Source organism: Cyanistes caeruleus, chromosome 23 (genome assembly GCF_971803275.1).
Source record: "Cyanistes caeruleus chromosome 23, bCyaCae1.hap1.1, whole genome shotgun sequence".
Taxonomy (NCBI): Eukaryota; Metazoa; Chordata; class Aves; order Passeriformes; family Paridae; genus Cyanistes; species Cyanistes caeruleus.
The window spans coordinates 6,914,840-6,931,708 of record NC_141723.1 but is presented as its reverse complement, the minus strand read 5'-3'; the positions used below and the strand labels follow the sequence as shown (position 1 = coordinate 6,931,708).

Here is a 16,869-nt window from a genome sequence, read left to right as displayed (position 1 = left end):
AACACTGCCTCAGACCCCAAAAGGGAGGCTAGATGTTTTTGAAGAAAGGATTGCAAATAGAGCTGTCACTGCAAACATGCCATGCGCCTCACTTTGCAGCCAACTCTGTTCAACAAAGCAGCACAACCCCCAGATGGGTTTTGCTCTTCCTTAAATGCTCAAGCACGAGAGTCAAAGATGAGGGCAGGTAAAAACATCTGGTGGATCTAACAGGGCAGGGTTTCATCTGTATCTCTTTAGAAGATGTAGTGCCTGAAAGAAAACACAGTATCTGCTTCCAGCAAGGAAAAGGAAGAATCTGGGTAACCTTTTGCTCTAAAAGAGGGGGAAAAAAAAAAAAAAAAATCAGGGCAAGAGAGGGACAAAACAATCTTCATCCTCATTTTGCTGGTCACGCAAGCACAGGGCAGCCGCAGTTCCCGCTGCCCCAGCTTGGTCAGCAAATAATAACTACAATCAGCCCATTTTCACTAAAGCTTATAGAAACCAGGCTCCATGGTCTAGGGAAAGCTGCATCCCCTGAGAAAGAGGTAGAGCACAGATGGGATTTCCAGACCACACTGATAATTGGCTCACCGAAACCAGATAGGACAGCACACCCTCAGAGGTCATTGCTCGGCTCTACCATGCTTGCTCCAGATGCCATCCCTTTAAACATGGTTCCAGAGACCACACAAGGGTTAAATCTGCCTATAAATATCTGTTCTCAGCAGGGCTGCTGCTCTGAACTCTCCAGCCATCTGTTCTAGCTTTACCCCATCTAAGACTCTAACATCTGAAACACGCTCACAATTCTTAGGAGTGCTCCCAAAAATAGACCAGTGCCATGGCTTAGCTCCGTTGTTAGTGTCTATGAGCACAGGAGCATGTGTACCAGTGCCTGCACCAGCACAAGCCCGGAGTCATGCAAATATGAACACATCTGCCTCCATGACAGCGAGCAGGCCTGCACCAGCATGGGTCTGTTTGCATCCGTGCTGGCGTGGGTGTGCCTGCTTAACTGCAAATTCATGTGAATCCACACGAGCATGTTCATGCTGGTGTGAACCTGTACCTGTACACCTGTGCGTGTCTGCACCAGTGCGTGGGCGTGAGAGAAGGTGGAAGCCTCTCTTCTGGTGGATATGATGGAAGTCTTGCCGTGTCTTCTTCCTCATGGGACAGTGCCGCAGGACACAGCCAGGTACCTCTCCCCCTGCAGCCCAGCCCTGCTTGGCCTCACCACAAGAAGTCCCACTGTATCCAGGCCCTGGCACTCCAGTCTAGACAGGGAGCCTCCCCTACAACAGAGGACACCGGTTCTCCTGTTTAATGCTTGTCTCAGCAAATTCAGCAGTCCTACCTCTGGGTAGGACTCTGGGTACCTCTGAGGCACCAGAACCTCACTGCAAAAGCAAGGGACGCCTGATATGTGTGAGGCCCAGGACACACCACCCTACTCACATCCAGCTGTGGCTTGCAGGATTTTCTCAAACACACCCAAAAGCGCAGGCAAGGTTGCAGATACAACAGCTTTGGAGCAGAGTGGGCTCCAAATCTCTCATAGCTCTTTCCAAACATCACAGCCATAAGTGGGATCACTCTTCTGACTGCCAAGCCCATTAGCCTCATTCCACATGGGCAAATCCAGGAGACAACAATCATTTTCATGATCAAATGCAAAATAGGAAATGAGTTGTTAGCTCCCAAATCTGGACATACCATCCAGGAGCAGACATACCATTCTTCTGAGCATCCTCGGGACACAGTGCTGCCCACCTGCTCTGTGCCAAACAAAGCTCATACTCAAACTCTCGTTTTTCACTGGAGACCATCACAAAGAAGCTCAGCCCTAGCTGCTGGCCCTGCTAACACCACATCATAGGATGAATGTGCAAGCACGGCCCCAGGGAGGGGACACACATTGTCCATCCTCCACATAGTGACAACAGCCCGAGGATGAGATAGCAGCTGCATTTTCATCTCTAACTGCTTCCACAAGAGTGATTTTCCCTTACAGACCAAGTAAAACTACAGACAAAGCTCCAAACACAAAGTGCCTGGCTGTGTGGGATAGGGCTTTTTTGGAGTGCTGCATTTCTACCAGTCCCTAACCCCCATGGTGATGTGATGGCGAACACCTGCTACAACACAGCACACGTGGTGCTAAGCCTCCTTGTCCAGCACATGCACACACACAGAGCCCACTGATGGGTAACACTGTGGGAGGCTTCCCCCAAGCTCTCCCTATAGGTCTGGGCCAGTGGAAGGGACCGAGTCTACTCAAGTGTTATTTGCCTTTTTCCAGAGTGCATTCAAAAGGGCACCTGACAAGTAGAAAGTACATACCACCACAGTTTTGCTCAGGGTTTCCCAAGCTGCCCATTTCCTTTTACCCCTCTGATGTACTGGACATAGCCAGCTAACTCCAAGAACTATAAGCAAGACTTAAAGTGAAGCCTAAAACACAGGTACTCCTTCAACTCAGGTGACAACAGAAATGGAAAAGAACTTGAAATTCCAGCTCTTCATTTCAGGCTTTGGCAGGGAGATGACCTAGGAAACAGCCGCAGCAGCCTGAGTCAACACAGCTGTATTCTGAGAGAGGAAAAAAACCCCATTGATCTAGGTATTGATTTGCTGCAGGAGTTTGTGTTTGTTTAAAAGTTTGCCCATGGGTCAGACCTTGTTACAAGCATCTTTCCTGGTGATGAGGTTAGAAACAGACTCTGCCAAACTCCAGTCACCTGTCTGGGGAGCAGAATGCAAGCAAGTCTGGAAGTTAAGTAGTCCCTCAGGGAAACTTCCCTCCTCCATTCCCTCAACTTCAAAAACCATGTTGTTCGGTGGAGGAGCACCACAAACAGCTGTAAGGCATCATCAGCATTTTGAGGAGTCCAGCTAGGGTGTAAACAGGGGGGCTAAAGGCCAGGCAGGTCATCAGAAGTTTCAGATCATGAGATGGAAAGGATTTAAGCAGCAGATATATTTCAGGATTATTTCCCTCCCCCTCCCCCCATCTGTCAGAAAGGGCAATGGGATTTCGAGATCCCCATAGGTTTGCAATCCAACCAGGCAAGGACTGAAAAATGACACTGACTAGGACAAAACTGAACTGACAAGTCTTGTTTCCTTCTCTCTGGCAAAACCAAAAGCTCACAGGTTAAGTACCAGGATCAAGTAGACATTCACTAACGGAGAAAATTCCCAAAAGCACTGCACACAAAAAGTTCCTGTACTGGGTCAGATCCCCAGTGTGCTCCATGTTTGGTGGAAAACAATGGTATCCGCTTCAGTACCTGGCCACTTTATTCTTTTCCAAACTGTTCCTCCTCTTCTGTCTTGGATGGCTGCTGAGTGAATGACCATGAATAAGTTTAAGGAAAAAGGGTGGCTCTGTCAGGCACAGTGAGTCCATCAGAGACACTCAGGTATTGCTACAGAGCTCAACTCTTCCCACAACTCGTCATGCCTATGGGCATAAACTCTTAAGAAATGGGAAAGGAAAGAGAACTGATGACAGGCTGAAGACAAGGCACTAGGCAGGAGATACATCCCCAGCATCCTCCTGACCTCAAAGCTCCCCTTACTGCTCAGCAAGTGTGCAGCATCCATTACCCACTACTGATTTCCAGTCCTAGAAATCTCTGCCAACACCAGATCCCAATATCGCTTCTCACTTTTCCTCACCTATTCTGAGTTGCTGACATAATTCCTGTATGAACCGCAGATGTCTGCACACTGCACATCTCCAGCCTTACTGTACAGCAGACCAGAGATGGCCACCAGCCATCAGAGAAGAGGTGGGGGCATAACTACATGTGTAGAGACATATGTCCTGGGGAATAACAGAGTTATCGTTCCACTCATGTCTGCATTCTCTGTGTGACATGTGGCAAAGAGGCTCAGCCTTACCAGAAACTTGTGGGTACCTTTCCCCACAGTGTTCTTAAGCTTTTTCTCCATCTTTCCATTCCCTTCATTTCAACACAGCAAAATATTGTGAAGGATTTATTTTGCCTTTTAACATTTCTTAGCCCATCACATCCTCGCTAAAATAAAAAACAGTAAATCAGTTTCCCCCCTTCACCACTTCTGCTACCTTGCAAGTATGTCCCATGATTAAGTTGTGATATACACACAGGAAGAGGAAGCAGCAAACAAGTTCAGACCAGTGTGGGTATTCTCAGCTACTCCGTGGCTCACAGCAGGCAGCCAGCTGCTCACTCTCATGCAACCCCTTGGTGAAGAACACAGAAGCCAGTCAGACTAGAGAATTTGCTGCATTGTATGCATTTGAAATAGGAAAAAATCAACATAGAAATGAAGAATTTCTGTCTCTGAACAGAAATTGGACAATGTGCATCTGAAAACTTCTCAGTGGAGGAGCCTCCTTTACTTACAGCTAAGTTTTTACTTCTGTGGGGTGCCACATACTCCAGCACCCAGTGACCCACTGCAAGCTGGGACACACGTTGAGATCCCATGACTTGTCACAATCTATCACAATTCAGGCTGGAACTAAGGCTAGCCACAAGGAAGGAGGGAAGGAGAAGACTGAGTACTTAGATCACACCTGCTTTACCTCCTGCGCCATCTCCTCTCCACCCTGAGAATGGGTCACAAGGCTGCCCACAGATGGGGCTACAGAATTTGGATGTCTAGGAATTAAAGATGTTGATGGCCAAACCACAGGCCACAGCAGGAGAACCACCCCTTTTGCTCCCATCCTCAGGATACAGGATACCTTGTGAGCAATCCAGCAGCATAAGGTGCTTGAAACCTGTCCAGCTGCCCATGCAGACTGCCACCAGAGTGGCCAAACACCCCTAGTTCCCCCTTAAGAAAAGAGCATCTTTCCCCTCTACAAGATGTTGGCTATTCACACAGGAGCATTGTTGGCTCCCATCTTCCCACTGGAAGAGGCAACTTCAGGGCACATTCCAACCAGACCATCCCTACACCACAGCAACCAGGAAAACACTCAGGAACCTCACATGGCTTCTTGCCCCCTGAACGTCAGCCCATGGCCAGCACGGCTTCTGGGTGTCAGCATCCAAAGAAGACTCTCCGTTCCCATCCTCCCAGGCCTGGCCTGCGTGGCCTTGGGCATGGCACTTCACTTCTCTAACTGCCTGTAAGGCAGCAGATGCTGCCATCAGCCTGCAAAGGCCTGAACACAGCAGGGAGCTCCCTCTCCTCCCATGCAGCATCACTGTGAGCAGAAGCAAGAAGGAAAAACCAGGCTGCCCTCCTGCACCTTCTCTCCCTAGGCTGATTCTGAAAATAAAAACCAGCTTCCACTTGTCCCAGCCCCAAGAGAGAAGGAGGCAGAAAGAGGTTTGTTGTAAATACATGAAACTGTCGCTAAGTGAAGGAGAAAAAAAATCCAGGGGGAAGGGGGATGGAACAAGGGAGGGGACAAAACCACATTTTTACTTCTGGTGGCCAGCCAGCTGACTGACTCAGCCAGTTTGGTCGCTTGCCATATAGATTTAAAAACAAAACCAAGCCTCAGAGAGAGAAGGGGGTTCGGATGAATGTGTTTTTTTCTTGTGTGTAAAATCTGAGTTAATCTGAGTAAATCCGAGACCAGCCCAAGACATCTTTAGGAAAATGGCTTCCCTGCCTCATTGTGCCCAGACTTGTAACAGCACAGGTCTTCCAGTGCCAGTGCAGTGTGAGACTCCTGCTAAGGCACTTTGCTCCTGGCAAATGACTGAGTCTGAAAAAGAAGTGGAGTGAAAGCCTAAGGTTCCAGGGCTACCCTCAGAGCTGGTGTCCTGCAGCCACGTCAAGGGCTAAGGACTGCAGTCTGGGTCCCCAGGCAGGTGTCACCTGCCTGACGAGTGGCACGCCCAAGGCTAAGGTGACCTGCTCCATTCAGTGTGTCCTATATCTGCTGGGAAGAGGGCTGTGGAGTCTAGGCTGCCTGCTGCTGCAGCTGCTCTCAGGCTATGGGCTACAGCTGCATTCTGTGGGCACCTCCTCACCTTTGCCTGCTCCTCACCAGAGGAATGTGCACAGGAGGTGGGAGGAGCAGGGAAGAGGTTGTTTTGAAATACCAGCTCCCATTTTATTTATCTGGATCCCACAGTGCCCATGGCATGGTAGCCACTTGTAAGAGTGTTCTGTTCCCAAAGAACTGTACAAACAAAACCACGTGCTCCCCACACCCTATGCAGCAGCTCAACATGCTGGCATGTTCAGCACAGCACCAGACAGGCAGTGCTCACTGCACCATGCCAACTCGGCACTTCCATACAATTGGATGGTCATGAAATCCTATGTGAATAAGAAGCAGTTCTTGGCACTTTACAGCTGCAGCAGTCATTACAAACACTAGCTGGTGAAGGAAACCTCATGAGCCTCCCACGCAGTGATCTTCCATAGAAACTGGCCAGCCTCCCTGGCAATTAATCCATCGCTCACTGCAGGGAGTGCAGACAGAGTAAGTTACCTAAGGAGCTGATGACAGGTAAGAGCAAACCCTGCTCCTATTCCCATTTCAAGACAGCAGAACTGAGGCAAAGAAAAACCAAGGCCCCGTCCTAGCTGCCCCAGCCATCAGCAAGGCCAAGAAGAAATGCTCTGCTCTTTGGTTCCCGGTCTCCAGCATGGACAATAAGACAATACTGAAATGTGGTCCATCAGCAGAGGCCCAGTAGCCCCATGGGGGCTCAGAAGAGGGGTGCAGATATGCACCCTGCAGGTGGAGGAAGCAGGTACAGGATTCACCCAGAGATTGCTGCAGCAAGGCACCTGGGGAGGCCACACTGGCTCATGCAGGAAGCAGGCAAACAGACACAAGTACAGCAGCCAAGCTGGATGGGACCCACCACTGTAGGGTGAGGGGCACTGTGCATGAACCAGTGGCTGGAGCTCTCCCCAGCCTTCAGCCTTCCCCCAACAGGCCTGCCTCACCTTACAGAGGTGTTTTGGGCTTGAGGAGGAGAAGTACAATATGGGGCTAGGGACAGGGTAGGGGAATGACAAGCAGAGGTTTGCAGTGAGCTAAAAGATTTAATAACTGTTGGAAAAAATGGCTGCTTTATTGCAGGCAGCTTGTAAACCCTGGAGCCTGAAGGTCTGGGAGTAATTTTTCCCTCCCACGTGCTGGGCTCCGTTTGTACTGGGGGTCAGAGGCCAGTGCTTTTCCAAAGCATTCTGGGACAGATGCCAACTGGAGCAGGCTGCTCAACACCACTCCTGCAGCAGGGCCTGAGCTTTGAGCAGTAGGCTGGAGCTACTATTAACCCTTTGCAGGTTGATTTCTTCCTTCCCCCTCTCCTGGCTCCATCCCTCCGGTGCAGAGAAGACAGCTGCTGCAGGGTCACTGGGGCCAACCCACACGAGTCTGGGCTAGGGAGGCCACTGGCCTCCCAAAAGGGCCAGCTGGTGCTTCGGTGTTGCCCAGGGCCCGTGCTTAGCTCCCTGTGTGCTGGCTCAGCCTGCTCCTGACCCGCTAGTGACAGAGTCCTGCTTGCAGGTCCAATCCAAGAGTTGGACTCCTTGTAGAGGAAAACAAAGAGCCCAGAAGAGTGACAGCCAAGCACTTGGGGTAAAGTCTTGCAGCAGCCTTGGCACAGAGGGAATGGTAACTCACAGGAATGCACCCAGCACCTCCAGGGAAGGGAGAAGAGCCAGGTACCGCCCTTCTTGAGCCCAGCACCAGTCCCTGCAGTCCATACACCTACACTTGCCATGCCACTTCCCTCTGGGAAGCTTTTGGGCACAAAGTCACAACCAGAGGCACAAACTGAGCCACTCACAGGAGAGAGTGCTCCTGTGGCCAGGGTCCTGCTAGATTCTTGATACCCCTTCCCTGCTCAAAGGAAGGATGTCCTCCCCAGCAAACTCCTGGGTCCTGGTGCTCCCTCTGCCTCCAATTATCAGTGCTTTCTTCGCAGGATAACATCATGCCCAGCTGCTTTCCCCTGCACTCCCTCACTGATCTCCTGGGGGAGGCAACAATTGGCCTCCACATGGCACCTTCTGCTTCTCCTCAGCATTGGTAAACACCATAACCTACCAGTCCTTTCCTCCAGCTGCTGCTGACACTGCTATTCCTCAGTGGGGACTTTAAAGGCTGCCTGCCAGAGACTTCTAACCTCCTTAGCTGTCTCCTCCTAGACTCTGGGACAGGGTCTAGATGGCTGGGGGAAGGATGGATTTGCTGTGTCACCCCTGAATTCCAGCAGCTCTGGTTCACCCGTGCAGCCAGATCGTGGCTTCCTGCAGCATTTCAGCTTCCCCTCTCAGGGACGTGTGTGAGTGTTTCTGGCCCGCAACCCAGCTCCTCTGCCCCCATCCCACTGAGTATTTGCCAGCACAAAAAGAAGAATTGAGTTCTGGTACACAGTGGCATCTCTTATCTCGCTCTCAAACCACATGCCTCATCCTTCCCTTGCTTCACCTCCTTTGCGCTCAGCACCACACCAACAAGGAGAAGGGGCCTGTGGCTACTGCCCAGGCAAACAGCACACCCAAACACTCAGCTTGGGTCTGGCTGCTAGATCTACTCCAGGCTCTTTCCTTCTGTGCAGCAGCACTGGGCCCAGCTGCCACAGATGGGCATCCAGAAGTGTGCCAACAGGAGCACCTTGGCCCTGCTTTCCATGCAGCCTCTGGCCTCACTGCTCACTGTCAGCCAGACTCTGTCCCACAGCTCCCATCTCTATGCCACATCCATCACAGGCATTCAGATGATTTTTCAGGCTCCTCCAGCAGCATTTACACAGCATCCACAAAGCTCTTCCACTTCTTCTGACACCAGGCTCGGTCACAGTTCACAGTCTTACTAACCAAACAAGGGGCCCAGAACCTGCTGTCAACTGTGTGCCAAGCAATACTTCTCCACATAACACCAAGCTTCCACCAAGCTGCCAGGGGGGATCTGGCTGTGCCTCTGCACTCCTCCACTGCAAAGATGGTCACATGAAGATGATGATCCCTTCTGCCTCCAAGCACAGAGTCGTGCCTTGTATAAATCAGTTCAAATTGTGCTCACATCTTTCTAATCCAGGTACAAAATGGCAAATTTCCCTACTGGCTCTGTTTATCCCAACTTTCAAAGCTCCTGTTTTCATGTCCCACCTGCAGTCCTTCCAGCTCCTTCTTCCAAAACTGCCTTTACACTCAGAGCTGCAGAATCCTCTTTCATCTTCTACCATCCCTCTGACTAATCCACGTACTTCAGCCCTCCTTCTGGGCATACCCTGAGATCACAGACAGGCACTACCTTCATGCTCCCAGCTACTACTTCACTGGTTTCAGGAGAGAGGAGTTTGCTACACTTCTCATGCCCACTTCATTAAATCCTTCTGCTCCATCCCTCCCAGCTTCTCTGCTCTCCAGAGAAGTCCCCAGGCTAGAAGCATACAAGATGCAGCCAGGGCATCTTAGCAACTTTAGCTTAGGGGACTGCCTGGGCTTGGGGTAAAGATCTCTTAGGTTACTGCCACATCTTCTGGTACCAAATGCAAATACCCACATATGGAAACCTGGTGCAGCAGCACTGAGAGACTGAACCCACAAAAATGCCCACAAAAATTAGAGATGCTTCCTACTGCTGAGATGGCCGGACTATCAAGTGTCTCAGCTTGGTAACAGGGATGTTACTCTCAGAAGACAGAAACCCACAGGCCTGTGGCCATCTACATCCAAGAGACACGTCTACTAGTCCAGAGCAGAAAGAAACAAAAGCTCCTATCTCCTGGAAAGGGTGGCATGAATACCTGCAGAGTCAACTTTGCCTCTGTTTGCTGCATGTGACATACTCAAGCCAGACACTGGCCCAAAGCATCCAGCTCGGGCACCAGGGCTGCAGTTCACAGCTGACCTAGCCACATCTGCTCCAGTCAAACTGCTCCAAGCTTTTTGCCCCAGACTCCCTGCCTGCCTCAGGCCACAGGCACTGGCTGGAGCCCTGCCAAAGAGAGAGCTGCCCATTTGAATCATAAGCCAGAATCCAGAAAGCATCACCTTTAGTAAGCCTTTCTCCTCCATCAGGCACCCTGATTTTTTTCAGCTATGATCTTGTGAAGCAGAAGGCTGCTTAGAGCCGAGCCAGCACCGGGGAAACCACCATTTCAAGGTCCTGAGAAGGTGCCTGTGAGAGCAGAAGGAAGCTTTGGTTGGGTGTGTGGGGGGTGATGCAAAGAGCAGGCTGTTTGCTGGGAAGCTGCTGCCGCTTGCCAGGAGGCAGTGGGGGAGGAGGCAGCAGATGTCCGCAGACAGCATTTGCTGAGAGCCTGCAGCGCTCCAGCCCAGTGAGGGGAGGAAGGCAGCGGCTGGTGCCACTGCTGCTGCACTGTAATGGAACAGGACAAACACGACAGGGTCCACCAAGAAAGCTTATGTTGCTTTTCCCTCCAATAACCACTCCTTCAGCGATGGGAAATGGGAGTCCTGGCACCTCAGCTAGGGTTACAGAAAGATTTCAGGATGACTCCTGAGAGACCTCAAAGGCAGGAGGAAAAATCCCTGTCATGAAAACTACAAGACCCTCTTGTCCTGGAAGCAGTGGCAGCTGCAAACCACAGCACAGCTGTTGTGCTGGGGCCAAGTCTGTCTACAGGGCCCTGGGCAAAGGCAGCATGCCACAGCCCATGAGCTGCCTTTACTCCTGGCATTTGCAACAGCTGGACACTCACAGTGAGAGCCCAGACAAGTGCCTAAGGGTGGATGCATAGCAGAAAGAAGGAGACCAGTTCTGGCTGCGGCCTCCCGTTTTGAGCACTGGAGCCAAAAGGGTTCCCCTTTTGCCCCCCTCCCCGCCCCGTTGCAAACGGAGGACACTGAACAAGGCCACCAGCACCGTGGCAGTGAGCCAGTGAGCCCAATCCCAGCCGTGCTGCTTTTGTTGCAAGCATGAGTTGCCGGTGAGGCTCCAAGTCAGCCCACGTGCTTCTCATTTCCTGCCTCTGGGCAGGGGAGGTTGGCTTTCTCCCCATCCCACAGCAGTGAAGCTGACCAGAGGAGCTCTACAACCAGAAGCTACCTTGCAACTACCCCTCTCCCATGGGTTCTGTCCTGAACCTGACATGTTGTCAGCCAAGCAGCATTGAGTCTGAAAAGTCATACAATCACAAGAAGCAGCACCTTAGAAAATTGGTCCCTTGGCACCGGGACCCCCGAGAGCAGTGGCAGGTCCCAGGCAAACCATCCTACTATCAGAGAGGATCCTGACCATCACCAGTGACTACAAGACTCTCACTAAGTCGCTGCTCACACTGTTCAATGGGACCTGAAGACCCCCAGAAAAATTGGCATTTGCCCATTTCAGACTGAGAGGAACTGACTTCACCAGAGGAGTACCTTTGACTCATTCAGCGATAACATCCACAGGATTGTTCAGACTGAATCATGCAGTTCCTGGGTTCTCCCTACAGCATACTGAGATGCAGTCTGGCAGTTGGGTCCACTTGAGTCCTCTTAGAATAAAAATTAATTGATATGCAAATCAGACAAGGCATTAGACTAGTCCACTGGCAAAGAGCAATGCACAGATTCCTCACTGTTTCAGTGCTACAATCCCAACTCCGCTTTTTGAGCCCAGAGTCAGCCATTAGCCATGGCTCACCACTGTAGGGAGGACCCCACAAACACACACCTTGTGTGCAAAAGAGAGCCTGGATGGCACGTGTTCTTGAGCCAGGTCCCAGCTTTGCCTCATCCCCTCCCTGATCGTCAGCATGTCATGTCTGGCAGAAGCACTGCTCAGCTCTCACCTCAAGCTGAGCCACTTGCACACAATCCAAGTCAAAGTACAGGCACATCAATATCTGTGCCCAGTGGGGAGGCAAGGAGGTAGCACTAGAAGTAGGAGCCTAACTTCCTGGAGTGTTTGCTACTGGGATTCTCCTATCAGTTTCCAATAAAGATCAACTCTTTGCATACCCCTGGTAGCTTTTCCAAAAACACTGCAAACAGCCACAGGATAACCCACAGACTGGAACAGCCACAGATCAAACAGTGAAAGAGCAGCCACCCAATATGCTCAGGACCAGGTCTTGGAGGAAGGACAATGCCAAAACATGGCATTACTCTTGGATATGCCCACTTCTCCTTTCTCCCCTTCCAACTAATTAACCACCAGCCACAGTTACCTTCTTCTGCAGTCGTATTTCAACCAGAGGCTGGGCAAAGCAAGTAACTTCTCCATCTGGTTGCAGTGAGATGAATACAAGCTGGGTGTCATCACCCAGACAGGAATCAGCAGCCCTGAACAATGTCAACATCGTCCCTTTCCAGTGAAAGAGCTTGAAAAATGGCACTGCCAGCATCGGCCTCAGAAACAGAAATCCCAGGGTGGCTAGTTTGCTTCACTGGTTTTAAACCCACTGTGGACCTTCACGGACCCCTCCAAGGGCCTGTAGGCTGCTACTGAGAATTCTGGGGAAAGGACTTACCAATGACAGCCTATTATTTCAACAGCTTCAGAAAAATGCCTGGGGCCCTTAAACTATGGTGGAGAAAAGAAAAGGAATACTAAACCCTAATAACATAAGGAATATATTTTAATCGGACTAGGACTTTGTGGAATTACTTTTAATTAAAAAGCATAATAAACTAAATGATAAACATTTGCTACCAATAGCTGAGTCTCCGAATATTCTGAAATCACAACGTGGGGTGAGAAGCAATTGCTTACTTAGCAGGTAAGGTCCTGACCACACAAGCAGATGGAAAAATCACTCTTCTCACTAAAGCAACACATCAGGACTAAAATTATATCAAAATAGTTGGAAACGGCTGGATACTTCTTTGCGGAAGCTCTGCTGTAGGCAAAGTTAACTCTTATCAACAAGACGCTTACAATTTCAACTCATGAAACTGACTTTTAAAGAGCAAAAACAGGTTTGGGTTTTGGAAAGGCTTTTATTTGCTTTGATTTATTTTTCTTTTTTTAAGAGAATGAGGAGCAAAAACCCACACTGAATTTTCCAATGGAGGTGGGCACTCCAGGCAGATTGTTACTGAACCTCTGACCTGTGGAAATGTTTTGGAAAGAGAGGTGCCACAGATTGAAGCACAGCCATGCCCCTGCACTTATCTGTGCTTCCTTTGAGTTTGTACTGCTCTAAAGACAAAGAAGACAAGCAGGGCTTGGTCTTTTCTTTCTTAGTGTCAAGTTCACATGAAACAGAATTTCCCACTGAAAATCAGGAAACTAATTAAAGAGTACAAAAATCATCCACTTCAACCATTCTAAACCATATATAAGCAGATGGCATCACAGAAATAAATAACAATAAAGTATTTAACTATTTTTTCAGTAGTCTCCCCAGCAGCTTCCCACATGTTTTGAGCTCTGAGAATGAGCAGGGATAGAGAAGCTCATCACTGCAAGAAGCAAACAGGACAGCCACTCTCATAATTTCCAGGAGCAGAGTGAAGGTGCTTGGCCTCTCCTGTCAAATGTAATCTCAGCTTCTACACATGAGCCCCAAGAAAGGAAAGGGTTACCACTCATTTCTGAGGTGGAGGAGGGGACACGGGCATAGGAGGTGCTTTTTCTCCTGCCCAAAATAGCAGAAAACAGGGGATGGGTAGAGCAATGAAAAAAAGGGAGAGTAGGGCACAATTCTGGTGCTCGCATCTCACTCTTAGGGCTACCAGGCCTGCACAGGCTGCCAAATCAAATAGCTATCCTGAGCCACGTTCCTGACAAGTGTAACAAGCAATGCCCTCAAAGCAGGACCAGAGTGAGGCTCCTTCCACCCAGAGCCATCACTGCCCATGTCTGATGCTCATCCACAATGACTGGCAGCAGCTGATGCCTATAGATTGCACAGAACCCTCTATCCCTCCCATTGAAGAAGTCCTACAACTCCTCAGGCTGCTGTGTTTTCACACAAACCAGTTGTTTTTGGTCCAACCAAAACATCTATCCCAGTCTCCATAGATGTGTTTTCACCATTGGAAAGGGATCTGGGACACTGGGAGGACATGCAAGGAAGATGGCAAAGAGCAGCCTGTACCCTTAGTGCCTCTCCACACAGAACAAGTACAGAAGTACTTGTTGGAAGATCCATGACATCGCTGGTGGGCTGTCTTGAAGGAAATCAGACAAATTCAAGGGCAGACTTCCAGCACCTCACCAAGGGGCAGTTTATCCAAAACAGAGGACTCCTTCCTCCCTTCTCAGCATCATCTTACAGAGGAAAGGCAAGTAAGACACCATTTATTTTGGGTCCCAGTTTCTCTTTCTGTAACATGGTTTTTCATCCAAAGGGGGAAATTACGTAAGACTATCCCTCTTGGGTCAAACATTGTGCTGGCAGCACCTGCATTCTTTGCCCTATGCCCACAACACCCTGCCTGGGCACCATGCTATCTCTGGATAAGGAAACCACCAGTACAGCACCTGGTGGTAATCCTTCCCCTGAGCCTTGGGGGACTGACACACAGCACATCCATGTAGCCTGCAACCACAGTAGAAATAAAACCACTGCCATTCAGAAAAAGCATAATTAACAAAGATTAAACAGACAGTGGCTATACTGGCATCTGGAGGGAAGACACAGACCACCACCTCCCTGCAGCAAAGGAGTCACTGCTTCCTGTGTCTGTGGTGCATCCACCAAGTGCCCTGCAGGTCTTGCCCCCACTGTGTCCACTATGGGGAGGTGCACCAAGACCACTCACCCTGATCACTGAAAAGTGTATATACTACCATATACAAAATCCTTCCTGTCTTCTTTCCCAAGCTCATCTCACCCTCTCTCAACTGGGACCCCCTCATAAAAGTAAGAAGAGACAGGCCTTTCCTGGCATTTCCTTTTTCTGAAAAGGCTGTAAAATTTTCCAAGCATAGCTAAAGCCAGAGCAAAGTTTGTCAGGAGCTCAGCTCGTTAGGCTGCTGCTCAAGGAGCCCCGCGGGAGGCACAGGCTGCGTAATTCAAAACATCTTGGACCCTGGAAAAGAAAATAAAAACCAGGCTATGAGAATGAGGGGGGCAGCTCCAGCTCCAGTGTAACCCCTGCTCTGGGAGCACCCCAACTGCAGAGTGCAAGCAGAGCTAAAGCCCAGCAGAGGTGCTGCGGCCAGCCCAAGTGGAGCTGGCACCAGGCAGAGGAAATTCCAAGCCTGTTGCTTCTGGCAGCCACACCAGGTCCTGGCTAGAACCTCGGCAACCTGGAAACCAGCTACTCAGCAATTTTCTTGCCATCCAGAGGACTTGGTCTGAACCACAGTTTCACTTCACCCTCCCTGCCCAAGAGGCAGGGAACACCAGAGGGAAAGAAACATTTGCTCAAAAGCTGTCATGACCAAAGTCCCCCCAAACTGCTCTGAGAGGACAGTCTGGAGCTGCTGCTATTGCCCCCACTCCCTCGTTGCATCTGAGGGCAAGCAGAGCAGAGGAAACTTGCTTTGACTAGCCCTAGGTCTCCCTGATTCCTTTTGCTCCTTGCCAGAGGAAAGTTCAAATAAGGCTGCACAGAGGCAGGACACAGGCAGCTTTCAGCCTAGCCTAACTGCCACACTTGAGGCTTGCCTGTGGCCAGACCTGCTCTATTCAGGCCATGTCTGGCCCGATCCTCTGCTACAGATCAGTGCTGGAATAAATCCTGCCAAGGAAGTGGTGAAAGCTCCAGTGCTGCAGGGGTTTCCACAGCCTTGGCCAGCTTGATGTTGACAAGACTTGACCAGAGATGCAGCCCTTCTGCTCCGTTACTACCCCTCAGAGCTCTCCATCCAGTTCCTCCCCACCCTGAGCAGGGAGACCTACAGTCTGGATTGTTGGGACCCTTGCCTTTTATAAGCCACCTTTTTATAGGCCAGCATCCTTTCACAGCTGCAGCCTTTCCAGAGGCCTGAAGCCTAGCACAGCAACAGAACAAAGCAACAGTCATTGTACCCACTGCTGGAGCCCCTGGCCATCTGAAGGAGAGTACAGCTCTCATACACATATATGTGCTGTTCATACACAGCTATTTAGCAGGATCTTTCTTCCAAAGAGTGTATTAAAATTTTACTTTCTATTAGGAAGGCAGCAATGCTTCAGTGTCCCTGCCTGAAGAACCACATAACTGATGCAGACCTGACCAGACAGACGTGCCTTGGGTGGCAAGACATGGAAGATCGCTCATGAAGCAAACTTCAGCAGGGGATACACTGCAAGCAGAGAGAAACAGGTTCCTAACATAAACCCTTAAGAGAAAGGTTGGTATGGCCCCCCGAACAAAGGCATGGCATTCTTGGAGAGCAGTATTTCTTCACAGGGTAAACATGGGACAAGGACCACCATGCTCCTTGGAGTACCAGAAGCTCCACTCAGTAGCCAAGGTCACAGTTTGCGACTCTGCTGTAATCACACACGTCATAGCTTTCTAACTTCAGCTGGGCAAATCATGCTGGAAAACTCAAAGATGCACGGGGCATTGAGGATACTTCAAGAGAGGAGTAGAAAACCTTGCTTATGCCTTGAACAGGAGGCTGAGACGAGAGAGGCAACAGAGTAGGAGTGATGAGTAGGAACTGGGAATCCTGGCTTCTGTCCCTAGCTCTATTCCCTTCCTGTCTTTGGTTAAGTCACTTCCTTTCACTTTTCCTGCCAGCCTCTATTTTGAAAGTAAAAAAAAGCAAGCCCTTGCTTCTGCAGAGTGCTTAAAACCTCTTCTGTCATGTGACAGGGCAAAAGATTGCTGTGGCCAGAGGCTGCAAGACACCCAGTATGCAGGAGCCACACTGCTCACACAAACCCCAGCAGAGCCTGGTATTTCCTGTGATTACATTTTGAGAAGCACAGAGTCTGTAAAGTAAGTGCCACAGAGCATCTTCAACACAAAACATATCCTGGCCCATTTCTCTTCTCAGCCACAGGAGAAGGAGCTGAGCAAGGAAAAGGAAAGCTGCTCAGCTGACCTGTGACAGAAAGAGCA

At 50.0% G+C, this 16,869-nt stretch overlaps 1 protein-coding gene across 3 annotated transcripts in view; it reads right to left on the bottom strand.

Annotated features, from left to right (window-relative positions):
- Window positions 1-16,869, bottom strand: part of BCL9L (BCL9 like) — a 44,638-nt gene that overhangs the window by 22,189 nt on the left and 5,580 nt on the right. Inside the window, exon 1 of one of the 3 annotated variants that reach the window (XM_086861207.1) lies at window positions 9,964-10,128. The exons of the other annotated variants lie outside the window; for them this stretch is intronic. Within the exon in view, the coding sequence (XP_086717333.1) occupies window positions 9,964-9,987 (24 nt within the window). The 5' untranslated portion in view covers window positions 9,988-10,128. Of the gene's footprint in view, window positions 1-9,963; window positions 10,129-16,869 lie in introns of those variants that run through there. 3 annotated transcript variants of the gene reach the window in all.